This window comes from Furipterus horrens, unplaced genomic scaffold (genome assembly GCF_987537825.1).
Source record: "Furipterus horrens unplaced genomic scaffold, mFurHor1.1.pri manual_scaffold_5, whole genome shotgun sequence".
Lineage (NCBI taxonomy): Eukaryota > Metazoa > Chordata > Mammalia > Chiroptera > Furipteridae > Furipterus > Furipterus horrens.
Genome location: NW_028327175.1, coordinates 202,644,274 through 202,660,169, shown reverse-complemented (window position 1 = coordinate 202,660,169; position 15,896 = coordinate 202,644,274). Strand labels below are relative to the sequence as shown.

The 15,896-nt window shown below is 63.0% G+C and overlaps 1 protein-coding gene across 2 annotated transcripts in view; it reads right to left on the bottom strand.

Annotated features, from left to right (window-relative positions):
* The window catches only part of INPP5A (inositol polyphosphate-5-phosphatase A), a 138,749-nt gene extending 128,337 nt beyond the window's left edge, over positions 1–10,412 (bottom strand). Inside the window, exon 1 of one of the 2 annotated variants that reach the window (XM_090278801.1) lies at positions 10,092–10,412. In XM_090278801.1, the coding sequence (XP_090134927.1) occupies positions 10,092–10,166 (75 nt within the window). In that variant the 5' untranslated portion in view covers positions 10,167–10,412. The remainder of the gene's footprint in view (positions 1–10,091) is intronic. The other variant, XM_090278800.1, reaches the window with a different exon arrangement.
* Between the last annotated feature and the right edge of the window lie 5,484 nt (positions 10,413–15,896).

The following is a 15,896-nucleotide window of genomic DNA, read 5'->3' as shown; positions in this document are numbered from 1 at the left end:
ACAGCAGCAGATGCCTGACCCACAAATGTGCTGCTGAGATGCCTGTGTATCTAATAACTTCAGTATAAGGGGCTTGCGGCCTATCTGTGACAAGGAAGGGCCAGCTTGGGGGTCCCTCTGCTCTACACTCTGCACTCCAGGACACTGGACACTATGACAGATGTTGGGGCACAGGGTGCCGCTTCCAATTTGGAAGGAAGCAGACCCAGTATATGCACCCGGGCCTGCAGCCCCATGGCACACCAGGGACAACACAGACTCTGAGGGAGGGTCACCAACTTGGGATCCAGACTTTCCCCCTGAAAAGCAACAAGCGGCTGGAATCACGTTATATTCCACAGGGAAGTGGGTGTTTATTCTCCTACAAAATAAAGCTTTGCCCTTCATCCACATACAGATTCCTGAAGCAGCAGCAAGTGCCACGCACACTGAAATCTGACCAGGTCTGTCTGTGCGGGCCTCTGTGTCCGCAGAACACGGACGGGCGCTGCAGGCCTTCCGAGAGGCGGTCCACACGTCCCTCACTGTAGAAAACTAAAATTAGCAAGGCCAGGGTCAGAGACACCAATTTTCTCCCAGAAACTGGGATAAATGTTTAGCTCTCTCCCCAGGGGACATTTAATTACACTAAAATAGAACTGGCCCTGGCCGGTGGCTCAGTTGGTTGGAGCGCTGTCTCGTACACCGACCGGTGTGGGTTCGGTCCCCAGTCAGGGCGTGTGGGGGAGGCCGCTGATGGATGCTTCTCTCTCACGTTCTCTCCCCTCCCTCAGGTGACGGCTGAACAAAATAAGCCTGGAAAGTACATGGGGTGGTGCCTTCATGTTTGTCACCTTTGGTTCCTCAGGGGTCGGTCCACAGCGAACCCCACTCTTGGGGCCATCCCCATGCACCACGCAGTGGCACCCCTGCATGGACACCGATCCTCCAGCCGCACTTCCCTGAGTTGCTCTGAGCTCCTCGCCTCTGGCCGGGCCCGGAGCCCCGCTTCTTCCCCTTCCGGACTGACTCACTTATCAGTAGCTTAAAAAATACTGATAGAGCACAGGCAGCTCTGCAGGCCCCAGCGGGCACGCAGGAGGGAGCGGGCATCCGCGCTTGGGCCACGCCCTGGGAGAGGACAATGGTGGGGCCAGGCAGGGGCCCCCGCACCCCACCACATCTCCCAAAGGCTGCAGAGGCGGGTCATCAGCTGCAGTCCGCAGGGCACAAAGGAAACAGGGGCTCAAACACACTCCCCCTCAGCCGGCAGCTCCCGAAGCAGGCCCGCTTGCTGCCTGCCGCCCCGCGGTGGCCCCAGTGGGCTCCCTTTCCCACCTCCCTAGGTCAGCTCCCACACCCCAGAGCCTTCGCCCCAGTCCGGCCTCGTGCCCAGGGGGCTGTCTGTGGTCTCCACACCTAGGGCAGGCGTCGCATCCTAAGTCACCCTCACGCCCACCTCCTGCTGCACTTGGCAGCTGGGGGCAGCTCAGGCCCAGAGCAGAAGCCCTGAGCCAGGCTCCGGCGCAGGCCCCCTGCCCTGACAGTGGGCTGCACCCCATGCCTGCAGGATGAGGAGAGGGAACCCTGACAGCGTTGGAGGCACCTCTGCTCCGTGAAGCCGGGTCATGGCTCCGCCTGCTGGCTCCTGGGCCTGCCTGGGGCCCCACTCCTGGCACCCCCAGCAAGCCCTTCTGGAAACACCCCTCCCCACACTCCCAGGACGCCCCTCTCAGGCCCCATCCCGTCCTTGCCTCTCCTGGCCTCAACCTGAGGATCCTCCATTCTCTGCCTCTCATGCCCTGTGATCTCACCTGCTCCTCAGGCTCCACCCTACAGACCCCTCCTGTCTTAGGCTAGGACTGATGGGGGAGGTGTGGCAAACTGGGGGTGTGTATGTGCAGAAACTGGGAAGGCAGCATATAAGGGGCTTTAGGGCCCCCCACCCAGAGGTCCGCAGGCTGCTCCCAGGGTTCAGCCTCTCTGCCTGGCCAGTTCAGAGGACGCCCACAGAGGCAGCATGCTCACTGGAACACCGCCACTGGGAGGCCCAGGGGTGCTCCCTGCTCCCCCTCCAGCCCCTGGAGAGGGGCTCAGGCCTGAGGAAGACTCACTAAACACGAGTGACTGGGGAGCCCTAGGCTGCCAGGACCCGCTATCAACAGTCCCTGACAATCAGCTCTCCTGGACCCTTATCCCCCACGTGCCTGCAAACGCAGCTGAGGCTGAGCCTGGGCAGCTCAGCAGAGCCACTGAATCCTGAAGGCTAGGACGGGGGGATCCCGGGCTAGCCTGCATGGAGCCCAGACCTCCTGCCCTAAGAACTCCCCTCTAAAAACAGCAAGTGTCCCCCGGGCCATGTATGTAAGGACAGAACCCTGGAGGGTTCAGAAAGTTGGGTGAGACCCTACCTGGTCCTGGTGACAGTCTTGTACCGTCATCGAATGGGCCACCAGGGCGCTACTTTTGTTTCCCAAGTTGGTCAGTCGCCCCTGCTCACCAGATTCTGCCTGCAGCGTTAATAACCACGACCCCCAGACCTGCACGCAGCCCCGCCTCCCGCCTCCCGCCTGGACCGCGTGCAGACACACTGCCTGGATGCAGGACGAGGGTAGCCACAGCGGCACAGTGAAAACAGGAAGTTGCAACAGATCTGAAAACCGTAACAGTGATGAAGAAGAAAAGAAAAGCAAAACACGTGTTCCCACAAGTTTGACTGTGAATTGGACAGATGTCATTTGTAACAGAATGAATCCGTCTGAAAGTAAGTCCCAAGTCACCCCAAATTACAGTGCAGCAAACGCAGAGGGTGCTCTGCACCCAGGTGCCAGGTAAACATTTGCTGGCCTGGTAAAGCCAGTGCCCAGCAAGGCACCCCAGTCAAGCCTGGGGCCCGGAATCGGTACAGCACTCTGAGGGCGCCCAGAGGGCATCTTTCGGCAAACTAGGACGAGGGGTCTGTCCGCTCCCTAACCCTTCTGTGCCTGCCTCCTGGGCTCCCATGGGCTCTGCAGAGGAGACCTCAGGATGGCTTTGAAAGCAGTGACCACTCAGCCCAGGTCTTGGTCCACACAGGCCGGCTCGCCCACGTGGCCAGAGTTCCTGACCTGACTCCACGCTCTCAGCTCTTACAGAGCCGGCAGGTATCCACCAATGGTTCCTGAAAGTCTAAGTAGGCCGGGGGGCGAGGGTGGGGGGTGCTCAGAGCTGAGACCCATGCCGGGGTCGGAGCAGCTGCCCCCCACACTCATCCTCAGGACCCCGTCCTCCTTCGCCTGCTCTGTGGCCTCTGGGACTAATGAACAGTGTGGCTAATGAAGCTGCTGGCCCAGAAGAACCCCCTTGCAGGCCCTTCCAGGGGGGCTGCAGGCCCTGAGCACACGCCCTCACCAACGAGGGCCAGGCTCCAAGGGAAGGGCCACATGCTCCAAGGCCTCCCCAACGGCCAACTAGCACGGGGCCAGCAAGTCTGGCGGAAACCATCCTGCAGTAGCACATCTGATGGGGACAGCAGGAGGCCAGGCCAGTGAACACGACCTCTGAGCCTGAGTGCCCCTCACCTCCGCAGTCACAAGAAGTAAAATGTCATCCCTAAATGGAGAAAGAAGGCTCAAGCAGTCTTTCCCCTCGTTCCTCTAACGTGAAGTAGCTGGAACATTGGATCCGACACCTGCCCCCCGCTGTCCTGCAAAGCCAGTCCTCACTGGACGACGAGCCCAGACCAGAACCACCGCAGGTCCATCAGGACGATGACAGACCTGTCCCTGCAGCACTGAAGCCCCCGTCCCACCCAACGTCAGGCCCACAGCTGCCCCTTCATAGAAATTCTCCACCCGAGAGGGCCTGCCATAGCCAGGTGAGAGTGCACCAGAGAACCACCACCCCACAGGCAGCAAGGCTACCAGAGACGCTTGCGAGGCAATGAGGGAGGTGGGGACAGCCCTCTCAAGCGGCCACCACACCCAGAGGCCGGGGGCAGAGGAGTCACCTGCGAGAAGCCCTCTCTGCACCGGCCTGTGTTGGAGTCCGCCCTGTCCAGAGGCAGTGGGAGGGGAGCCTGGGGTGCACACGTCCCTTCCAGGGAACCCTGCTTACCACTGCCCGCTCCTAAGGACTGATACTGCCAGAGGGACCCGCACTTTCCCCCCAAACCAGAGGGCTGACCGCCCCGCCCCCAGCGCCACCGCGCTCTGACATGGGTGTCTATGGACATGAGCATGGCAGGGTCCAGGAACCCAGCAGTCTCGCCGCTCTTTTGATTCCCATAGCTGCGTCCACTCTGCCCCTACAGCAGTCCACGGAGAACCCCGAGCCCGCCCCTGCGCCGGTGGGTCAGAGGCCAGCACACCTGAATGGAATGCCACGTGATGAGATCCCTATCAAGAGGGAAGGCGGAGGGACCAAAGCACAAAGCTGAAACCAGTTCAGGGTGCGGCATCTGACTGCTGCACAGGGCTAGGGACAGAAGGTAAAGGCGGTCCTCGTGAAGGAGCGGCTGGGGCGGAAGCACAATGACGGGAGCACGTCTGGTCCCGGCCGAATGTCATTACAGGTACAGGGTGGGCAAAACAAGGCGGTCCCCTCGGCCATGGTCAGGGGACAGCTGATGGACCCACCAAGCAGCCTGAGTGCTGCTCGGCCCTGGACACAAGTGAGGATACGGCTGCCGCCACCAGGAGGCTCTTGGCCAGGAAAGAGGGGACAGAGACCCACTGAGGATGGCACCCAGAGACACCTGACAACACCAATGCCACACACCTGCCAGGGCTTCCATTCCCTCCCGGACCTGCTGCAGCCACCAAGCCAGATGTCATTCCTGCCTTCCTGACACACATACAGGCTACAGAAGGTCCAGTCACGTGCCCACAGCCACACGTGACAGAAGGCAGGGACAATTCCAGCCTTCCTGCCTTTCTGTGGCACTCACTGCCTGCACTCAGACACTGGAGTATGGTCTCACCTGGGGTATTCAAGGCAGACTTCCCTCCACCGAGACCTACTTCCTAGAATAACTGCTAGTTGTTCAGAGGCCCTGAGAGGTGGGGCAGGAAGGATGGCTGTCCGGACCCAGGCCAGTGCGCTGGGGCAGGACTCTGCCAGAGGGGTGGTGCCCTGACCTCCAGGACTCAGACGCAGACACCAGTTCCCACGCTCTCGGACCAGAGCAAGATGAGCCAGGAAGGCCTGGTAGACAGGAAGTAGCAGGGCAGGGTGCAGGTGGAGGAGACGAGGGGTCAGCGTGGGCCTCATGGTGCCAGGCAGTCAGATGGGGCAGGAACTGGGGGACAGCCACCCCAACCCCCAGGGCATCCTGCTCAGGCAGGGGAAAGACTGCAGCCCACAGTGCACGCGGCACCCCCAACCCCTTGTCAGGACCCTGATGGCCCAAGAAGACAAGTCCCAGATCAGTAAGAGGCTGACTCCAAGGCCATGCTCCTGGAAGAACTTACTCTTACTCGCTAAAAGAAAAGCCAAAACCAGGGGCAGCACGTCCCCGAGCGTGGGTGCCCTTGTGTGCTCCCCTGACAGCCCGGGCACCTGTCAGCCCAGGAAACCCCTTTCTGTTGGCAACACCAGGTCCAGCCTCGGGGCAGGGGGACCTGTCACTTCCCAACCTGGCGGCCATTGGAGACCCACGCCAGCTCCATGTCATGTCCGGTCATGTGCACACACCACACCACCACTCAACGTGGCCCCACAGCTCCGCTCACCTCTGCCCTGCGATGTGTGGAGCCCTGGGCCCCCCCAAGTCTCCTTCTCCGAGGAGACACTGCTCCAGTGCCATCTCCAGCAGCAGGTAATGCTTGAAAGTCGCCGTTACAGTCATCTGGGGAAACGCCACCTTCTCTCGTCCCCAGGCCCACAGTCACTCCCCCTACGCTCACTCACCCTGTCTGAAAGGCCCGAGTGTGACCACGGGGAAGGCTGGGCCGAGTCTCAAGGAGGGATGACCACAGGTGACTGAGATGATGCTGAGGCCCTCCGCCGCCTTTCTGACCAGCCACTGGTCTGGGGCTGACCTCCCGCCGACTGGACCTTGTTCCTGGACCAAGCGCACCCCCTAGCAGGAGACCCCCGCCCACCCACTCAAGCAGAGGCGGAGGCAGTACACATTGGAGAAGTCGTCACCCCACAGTCCCTTACGGAGCCCTGCACCTCCCCGCAGTCAGCCACCCCCATCACCTCCCCTCCCCATCAGTGGGATCCCCGGGGACGGTCTGCTGGAGGCTGGCCTGGTCCGCTTTCTGTCCTCCCAGGTCACCGCAGCACAGGCCTCGCGCCCCCACACCTGGCCATCGCCCGCAGGAGACAGGTCCCAGAAGGCAGCGCGGCCCTCCTCCCCCACTGCAGGAGGAACGTGCAGACCCCGTGCCGACGGTGTACGCCGTGAGGGCACGCAGGCCCCAAACCAAGCGCGGGGGTCTTTCTCGGGGATGTCCCACCAGAACAGGACCTCCCCGAGTCACCCGGGCTGAGCGGCAGTGGACGTGTCCCTGTCCTCCAGGGCCGACCTGCATTCATATAAGCAAAACAGTGAATACTTTACATAGAAGTGCGCCCCCAACTAGTGAGCTAACCCCTCCCTCAGCGACTGGAGAGCTGATGAAAACAGGATACCCTGCAGACGACAGAGTGAGCTCCCAGAGCCTGGCCGGCAGCGGCTGAGCACAGCCAGTGAGGGCCAGGGGGCAAGAGTGGCTGCTCTCGGACCATCGCCACGGTGACTTCCAACTAGAGCCACATCAAAGGCAGGCAGCGTGAGAGGTGTGCAGGGCGCAGACGTGGTTTCCTGACACGGAGAAAGCTGCCCCGTAACGACCGGACTGGGACCACCGGCTTATCTGACCACCGCCCGTCCCCATCCACAACCCAGAGTCCCACACTCGGGCGAACAGACCCAATTCCCACAGAGGAAGTATGCTGAGGTCTCAGGTCAGGGGCCGTACTGCCACAGACACCCCCATGGGGCCGGGGGCCCCAGAGAGCAGGGCGGGGCCTGTGCAGAGGCTGGCAGCCAGCGTCTGCCCAGCCTGGCACACGGGAGCCTGCTTTGGAGCTGTGTGCACAGCAAGAACCACCGCGTGCCCACCCCCTGGGAGCCTGGGCCCTGGCCTGGGCGCTGGGCCTTCCCAGGCGACAGCATGCTGGGCTCAGGGTCTGGGTCTGAACCCCTCCCTGCCCCCTGGTGTCTGCACAGCAACGGCCCTCGGAGGCCTGAGTCTTCTGCTCCCCAGGAGGTAAGCGTGGCTGGAGGAGGTGGCGCTGCTGGGAGGTGGAGGGAGGATGAGAGCCAAACGCAGGTGTCCCAGAGCCCAGGAGGGGTCTTGGGAAAGAAACGGTGGTGCTGCTGGGAGGAGATGCTGCAGAATGGGGCAGCCACCATGCCTGGGACACGGTTGGCAGTTCCTTGGCGGGGTCAAGGAGGAGTCCCCACCAAGCCCTGGTGCCCCTCCAGGCCTGTGCCCGGGACAAAGGAAGCGCACGCCCACGCAAACCCCGGGCAGTGCTACTCCTAGTGGCCAGATGCCGGGTGCCCACCACAGATGGGAGGTCACAGACGCCGGCGGGAACGCAGCCCTGACGCGCACCCAGGCTGAACACGAGTGACTCCATTGTGTGAAACGTTCACAACAAGCCAATACCTAGCGCCGGACAGGCACATGGGAGCCTGCTTTGGAGCTGTGTGCGCAGCAAGAAGGTGAAAGAAGGTGAAAGAAGGTGAAAGAAGGGGGCGACAGGCAAGGCCTACTGAGTTTCTTCTTCAGGTAGAAGAATGTCCTCAGAGTGGCTGGTGATAGTCACACAACTCTGAGGACACGCTAACCCCCGGGTCTGGACACTTAGGTGCTGAAGTGTGTGGCATGTGACAGCTGCCTCAGTGAAGCCATCGCCAAACAAAGGTCCTCGAAGAAGCAGAGGACCCAGCCGTCAGCGGCGCTCAGGCACGAGGTCCTGGGGGCTCCCGCCAGGCCCGGAGGTGGAGGGCCAGGCAGAGCGGGGAGAAGAGGCTGAGGGCAGCCAGCAGGGCCCACGCTGCACCCAGCGAGTGGAGCAGCAGGAGGGGCCGTGAGGTGCAGGGGGCTTTCAGGGGGGGTGGACCTAGAGCAGGGGGGGGGGGGTAATGGGGCAGGGGAGGGAGGAACAAGTGCCGCAGGTGCCGCACCCCCCGCTCAGCCCAGGGCAGTGGCTCAGGGACACCTGCTGTCTGCAAGGCCCTGGGAGGCCTGCAGCCCCGCTAGCGCCTCAGCAGCGCAGTTGCACAAGAGGCCTGCAACCCCAGGGCAGAGGGCTGCGCGGCGCGGACGGAGCAAAATGGGAAACGAGCTCGAAGCTGACACTGAGCTCCGAGCGGCAGGACACGGCCCTGCAGGCAGCCGCCCAAGAGCGAGCTGTGCTCGCAGTCCTGCCGCCTGGCCGGGTCTCCTTCCCGAGGAGCAGCCTTACCATGTAAGGGCGGCCCAGCACCGAAGCCTCGGCCTGCGGGAGGTCACCTGTCAGCTCGCTCCCAGCGAAGGCCGACAGCACCGAGAGCTGGGGACCTCGCTCGTCACACCCGCCGTCTCCAGCAGGACAATCAGGAGCACAGCGCTGGCCTCCCCTCCGGGCGGCAGAGACCCGCTGGGCTCACGGAACAGCCACGGTCTCTGAGGGCAAGCCGGGGGGCACCGCTGGCTGTGCTGGTGCGGGGAGGGCTACGGCCGGGAGCGGGCCCTGCGGCGGGGGCCCAGGACACCTGGGGCGTGTTCGGGGGGCACACAGCGCAGCGACTGCCCCTCCCTCCGCTCCTGGCCGTCCCGCGGCCTCGGCCCTCCAGCACCTCCCTCTGCCGCTGTGGGGACGCTGGGAGCCACAGCCCGCGCAGCCAGCAGCGTTTCAGGGTCGTCCGTGGACTCTAAGACAGTAAGAGGCAAAAGTTTGAGGACCAATGCATCCGGGTGTTTGTCACACCCTCACCTGTCATGACGGGGTGAGGAGCAAGCAGAGGGGCCCTCCGTGGGGACTCATGTGGCCCGGCCGTTCCAGGGGACATGACAGAGCAGGGGTGCCAACAGGTGGGGGCGGGACGTTGGGCCAAGTCACAGTTCGAGGCAACCGCCGGGGTTTGGATGTGGCCCCTCCGGAGGGGGCGCAGGCGACCAGCCACAAGGGCACAGGCACACGCCCGTCCCCTGCGCGCCAAGGACGCTGACGGTCGCCAAGCCCATGCCCCACCCCGACCACGAGCCAAGGCGCCACAGCCCCCGTCACTGAGGAGCTGGGCGCGGGCGCAGGGGTGACACGGTGTCCCGCAGGCTGAGCCTCCGCACCGTGCGCGAACCCCACGCCGCTCCGGATGGAAACAGAGTCGCCCCGCAGCCAGGAGAGAGGCGCAGTCGGAGCCCGCGGGAGCGTGGGGCCCGCCGCCCTGCCCCTGTCCCGGCACGTGCGGCGTGGGAGGCCGGGCCTCGGCCTGCGGGGCTGAGCGGCAGCAGCGGACACGCGGCGTCGGGCAGCGACAGGCACAGCGCCGCCAGCTCGCTCGGGACACCCCGCGCGGGGCGGAGAGCGGCCCTGCCGAGGCCTGGCCGTCCCCTCCGCAGCTCCCGGGCCGCGTGGCCCCCCGGCCCCCCAGGCCCCCGACGGCGCGGCCGCACGCGGTCACGCCCGCTCCGGCCACCAGAGCCGCCCAGCAGCCTCTGCCCCGGGGGGGGGGGGGGGTGCCCGCGGGCGGGACGGGCCAGACGCAGGGGCTGGGGGCGGGGGGCCACCGGGTGGGGTCTGGTGCTCCGGGGGCGTGGACGACAGTGAGGACCGGGGTTCAGGGGCCGGGGGTTCGGCCGGGGGTGCAGGCGGAGCTCAGCGCCCTGGGCTCGGGGGTTCAGGACCGCAGCGTACAGGGCACCCGCGTTCTGAGGACCGCAGCTCAGGGTCCAGGATTCGGGGTTCGGGGTTCGGGGTCAGGGGTCAGGGCCCGGCGTCCCAGGGCTCCGTGCCCGGGTCCACGTCCCAGGGTCCCAAGGCTCGGGGGTCGGGGCCCGGGTTCAGGGACTGGATCCCGGGACTCAGATCCGGCCTCGGGGTCCCAGGGTCCCGGGGGCTCAGGGCCGGGCCGGCGCCGCCGCGGCACTTACGTCGTCGAAGAGGGAGCCCACGTTGGCCGTGACCAGCAGCACCGCGGTGCCCGGGGCGGCCGCCTTCCCCGCCATCGTGGCCTGGCCGCCCGGCCGGTGTCCGCGGGCCGCGCGTCAGCTGCGCCGGGGGGCGGCCCCGGGGCGCATCGCGGGCTCGGCGGGTCGGGCCGGGCCTGGCCGGTGTCCGGCCGCGCGCTCGCTCGCTCTCCTGCCCCGCGGCCCGCGCCCGTCGCTGTCGGCCGGCGCCTCACCGCGGCCCGCGCGCAGCCATTAGGAGCGCCGCCGCCAGAGTCCCGCAGCGCCGCCGCCGCCACCGCGCTCTGAGGCGAGGCCCGCTTGGGGCGAGGGCGGGGCGTGCGCCGGGGCGGGGCCTGCGGGGGGCGGGGTCTGGGGTGGGGCGGGTCTGTTGGGAAGACCAGCGCGGGGCGGGGCGGGGTCTTGATGGGGCGGGGCCTGAGAGGGGCGATCCCGCTTCGGGCTGGGTTGCGTCGGCCGGCACTCCTGTCAGTCAGTGGCCGCCCCGCCCCATCCTCGCCCCCACCCCCTCACGCTGTCGCTGTCGCTGCGCGCTACTCCGCCCGCTACACTGCTATGACGTCACGGCCCTAGGCTGGGACACTGCCTCTTAAAGGGGCCGCGCGTGGTTCCGCGTCTCGGATGGACTCGGGCCGTTCCTGCCGTGGGTTACTGTGCGCCCCGTCTGGTTCCTCAGAAGTGGGAAGAAGAGGCCAGTCCAGGGCTGAGTGCCCAGCACCGGCCTTGCAGCCTGGACCCAGGTGTGGCTAGGAGGGCAGAGGTGGCTAGACAGAGCCCGACTTGCGCAGCTGGCGAGGCGGGTGAGGCCTGGTGCCGGGGCGCCGCCCCTGGAGACGAGCGGGCCCCACCTTTGTGAAGCTGAACGTCCTGGAAGCTGTGCCTGCAGGACGTAACATCAGTGGTGCACTTGACCGAGAGGTACGGGTATCGTTCATATGCAACCGATACTTAGACTTCATACGTGCACATCCCAAACTGAGACACTGAAGCGGCGTGGGGTCCCACGGGCATGATGCCGGGGCTCACAGCCACGTGCAGGCGGCCGCCCAGCGGGACAGTCGGCCCCCAGAGCTGTGCGGGCCCAGTTCAGGGAGGGGGGCGTCCCGGAGAAGAAGACGGAGCCCCTGGTGCTGGGCTCCAGCCAGGCCAGCCTGTGGCTCCGGAGGAAACGGCAGTGCCCGGGGCGTCAGGAGATGCGAGTGCTGTTCTGCTAAAACAGACGGACAGACGCCTCCCACCTGCCGGGGCTGGGGCCGCCACTGGCTCTGGAGGCCGCGCACCTTCGCCAGGGAAGGCACCGCCTCTGCTTGTCTCCGCCCACAGACCCCGCTTACAGCGGCGCCCGGCCTAAGCACCAGGATCCGTCTGACGTAGAAACCAGCGTCTAATTCGTCCGGCGGACGTGGGCCGTGGACTTAGCAGTGCCCCGCCGAGCCCACAGGGGAGGTGAGCCGCAGCGCCCAGCGTGGCTGTGCAGGGAGATGGGGCCGACGGACGGCCGTTCCGGTGAAACGAGGTCCCGAGAGGAGGCTCTGCTCCGATAGCACTGGTGTCCTCGTGGGAGACCGCAGGCCCCCCACCCACGAACGGAAGACAAAGCAGAGGTCGTGTGAACACACAGCGAGAAGGCACCGTCTGCAAGCCGGTAAGAGAGAACCCTCACCTGAAACTGAGCCCCGCGGAAGCTTGACCTTGGACTTCGGGCCTCCAGACCCCGAGAGATGAATTTCTATTGTGCAGGCGGCCCGTTCAGTGCTGTTATGGCCGCTGGGGCTGATATGGCATCTCTTGTTTTACTATTTTACAAAGTCTGCACATGTCATGGGAACCCTGGGTAGATACCAAAAGCAGGGGCACCAAGGATACGTGGAACCTGTTTTCTAAGTAGTGGCGCTGCCACCCGCCCTGCCCTCCGGCTGTTTCCCCCTCATGCCCTCGCGTTCCCAGGCCAGAACCGAGCACACCCGCCCACACATGCCTGCAAACGCACCGACTCGCGGGCCGTGAGACCGTGCCTGGGTCAGCGACACTGAACTAGAGGGCCCCGAGCCCTGTGCCCCTGGTGTCCCTCGGACCGTGGGGGCGTCCTCACCAGGCACTGAGCCTCCAGGCCTCTCTACGCATGTGCCCTCATCACCCTAAGGTGTCCTGTCACCCCTCTCCCTCACCAACAGCCTTCCCCGCCTGGCAGATGCTCCTGCCTTTCCCCCAGGACGACTTTGCAGCCTGACATCATCCTGCCGAGTTGGCAGGCCCCCCAGCGGGTGACGGCTACTGCGCCTCCTCTGCCCGGCACTGCCTCCTGGGTCTGTCACCAGCTCACACACGTGCTGCAGGATCTCAGGCCCCGAAACGTCCTCCTTTGCCATACACCCCTCGGTTTTCGTCCCCTCTCTTCACTCCCTTTGCTGCAAACCTTCTCCTAGAAACCGCCCAGGCTCTGCCCAACAGGCCACCCCCAGGCCCGCCACCCCCAGGCCGCAGGGCCGGCCTCACAGTTACCACTGGCCAGTCTCACTCTCGCCCGACACACCTGACTCCTTGCAGGAACGGGGTCTTCCCTGGAGACCATGCCTTTGTCCCCCCTTAATGCCCACCCCCCTCAGCCTTCTTTCCTGCTCCTCCTGGTGCCCTGCCCCAAGGCCTGGCTTCTGGGCAGTCCTGGTCCCTGCTGCACTGGGAACAGCTCCTCAAACCCAGCGGCAGGCGGCAGACCGGCCCTCTTCCTCCGGTGCACCTGCTCACCGTGCGTGGGACCCGTGGCCAGCTCAGGGCCAGGGGCCTCTCACGTTCCCCTCCTCCAACAAACAGACGCCCCTGCCCACTGTACCCCTGAGCCTCCCTCACACCCTCCATCTCACTGTGGAAACACGGGCAGCCAGAGAACTGGGCCCCCAGTCTGACGGAGCCCACCACGGAGACACACTCAGTGTGCGTCCCACGCGTCCATGGCACACGCGCGCATCCCCGTGCCCAGGCCTGGGACTACTGGCTTTCAGAGAGCTGTCGAATGCCGGCATCACCCACGTTAGAAGACGCGTTCGCATGATCATGGGCGGGAGGGTGACTTGCGTTTCCGGTACACCCTCCTTCCCCTTTGGAATGCCGCCCCAGGTCAGCGTGTTACCTTTGCCAAAATAATAACAACAATAAATTTTGCAAAGCCCTGCTGCCTCCCTCCCCCAGCATCTGGTCCCAACCCCTCCGTGTGGGAGGGCAGAGGAGGAAGGTGCAGGCACTCAGAGCAGTGGCATGGCTTCCTCAGAAGTGGCCAGCCCGCTCCGCCCCAGCCGGCCCAGCCAGACGCTCTCTGGGCCCCCAGGAGGGCGAGTGGCCCCGGGTTAAACAACAAGCTCTAAGCCTTCTTTGGTCGTGGCCAATCCGCGTTGCTTAGAGTAAGATAGGAACCAGCTTATTTATGGATTCAGCTATCAGACAGCTGCAAGGTTTGCAGCTGGGTTTCCTCATCCGCCAGCATGCTCAGAAGTGATCCTTCAGCAGGTGGACAGATGGATGGATGGATGGACGGCACTCTGTTCTTGCAAAGGACATCTATCATTTAATTAATAATAGGTTTTCAATGCCCCTGTCAGGTGGGTCAGCCTCAGCCCACCCACATATAAGAGCGTTGGTTAAATGACTTGTTCAGGTTACTTTCTGCTGCGAGAAGCCTGGCTGGGCACACAGTGAAAGGGACTCAGGGCTCTGTCCCTTTGCAAGAGGCTGGACAAGGTGGCTTTAGCCAGAGGCATTTTGCCATTAAGAAATTGATGGGCAGCTCAGGACCTGGCCTCAGACTCATCCGGGACAGGGCGGTTTCTTTCTCTCTGAATTCCTTGGATACTTTTCTCATTAATCAGCTCAGCAATAGCTGTCCTTGCAGGACCAGACCTGGCAAGAGGTGGTTATGCTCAGTTCTCACCCTCCCAGCACTCATAGGAAGTATGCATGTTTTACAGATAAGAAAACCGGGGTTTCGGGATTAAAAAGCTGGCCAGCTTTTCACAGCCAGGAATAGCGCTGAGCGCAGACTCCAAGCCCAGCTGGTCACCAACAACCGGTGCAGCTTAAACCTCCACCCGCCCTGTCATTTACATACTCATTTGTTCGTTCATTCACGCTTTCCGTGGGTATTTGCCAAGCTCAGGCCTTCCCTGTGCTGTGCCCTGTGCTGAGCACCAGGCTGGAAGGTAAGTGTCCGCAGAGAGCTGAGATTCCTGCAACAGAACAGGCAAGAAATGCGTGAGGGTCACTGTGACAGGGTGGCACCGTGCCAACTTCCTGGACGTTCCCTTATGGAAGTCACAAGCTCATCAGAGAACGTTTGAAAACTAGAGAGCAGGACCCAGAGCCAGACAAGGAGGAGCAGGCACTCTCGACTTCACCCCACACAAACCACGCTGTTCCTAGTTAGAGGGTATGTCTGTCCCTGTCGTATAGACTCAGTTCCCCACTCGACACTCTGAACGTGCCCTACACGCAGCTCGGACTCCCTTTTGTAAACCCAGCAATATTGTGTAAGTGCTTTCTGATGCAACCGAAAACTCTCCCCAAGTGTCCCAACGTCTGTGCGAAAATCTCCGGGTAGGTGCGTTCCCATTCGCCCCGGGGATGGCAGCCTGGTGTTGTAAGGTCAGGCTGTTGCCAACTCTGCATGGTCAGGTCAGTGGATTCAGAAAAGGCACTTGAGAAAAATTTAACATCCTTTTCATGACACGCAAGAAAAAGCTGTCTGCAAACCAGAATTAAAGGGAACTTCCTGCATCTGATAAAGTGCACTTCGAAAACTTTCCAGCTGATATCACACTCGGTGCTGATAGATGAAGCGCCTGCTCACGACACCAGTCAGTGCTGAACGGAGGGTCTGTCTGTGCAAGAAAGTAAGACGAGGACGTACAAGGCACCCAGGTCAGGAAGGAAGAAGCACACCTGCCTTTGGTTTCAGGCAACTTGATCATCTGTAGAGAAACTCCTAAGGAATCCATGAAAATGCTACTAAGTGAGTTACCAGGGCCAGGGAATACAAGTCGATGTGCAGAGATTAATTGTGTAGCTATATGTCAGAAATGAACACCAGGCAGAAGAGTAAATCATTTCCGTTTACTGGAGCATGGACATTAAAGGGTGTAGGAACACACGTAACAACTGTGTACGAGCCGGCTGCCATGAGGGCCCTAGAACAAGGCGGGCTGGAAGTAAACAGAGCTAGACAAACGGAGAGGGACCCACGTTGGTGCTCGGCCACAGGGCTCCCCGCTCCGCTCTCTGGGCCCTGAGAGCCCGTCCTTTGGGCTGTCCTTTATCAGCTCCATGAACTTAGTGGAGCCATCATTGTTCCCAGCACGTGGGAGATCCCTGTCAGGCCTGACATCCCCTTGACTGCGCAGGAAGTCAGAGCCATGCTGGGATTCCCTCGGTGATGGCTCAGATGCCTCTGCAGTCAAGTGCACACGGGCGCGCGAGGTACCCGGTGTCAGTGAGCTTCCCTCCTCTGGCAGGAGCAGGCTGTTGGCAGAAACTGGTGCCTGTCCTGGGATTCAGGCTCGCAAGGGCTGTCCATGGGAGACCTGCTGGGGTGACACCCCTGCCCAGGACCTGTCCCAGCCAGAGGCAAACCCTCCATGTCCAAAAGGACAAGCGGGTCCCAGAATTGCTGAGTCTCAAACGATAAGTAAGTCAAAGCCAGGGCAGTCACACAAGGAAAATGTGTCTCTGTGTTGGCGATGCTCTTTTCCAGTTGTCAAGGCTCCCAGAGCCGCAGGGACTCCT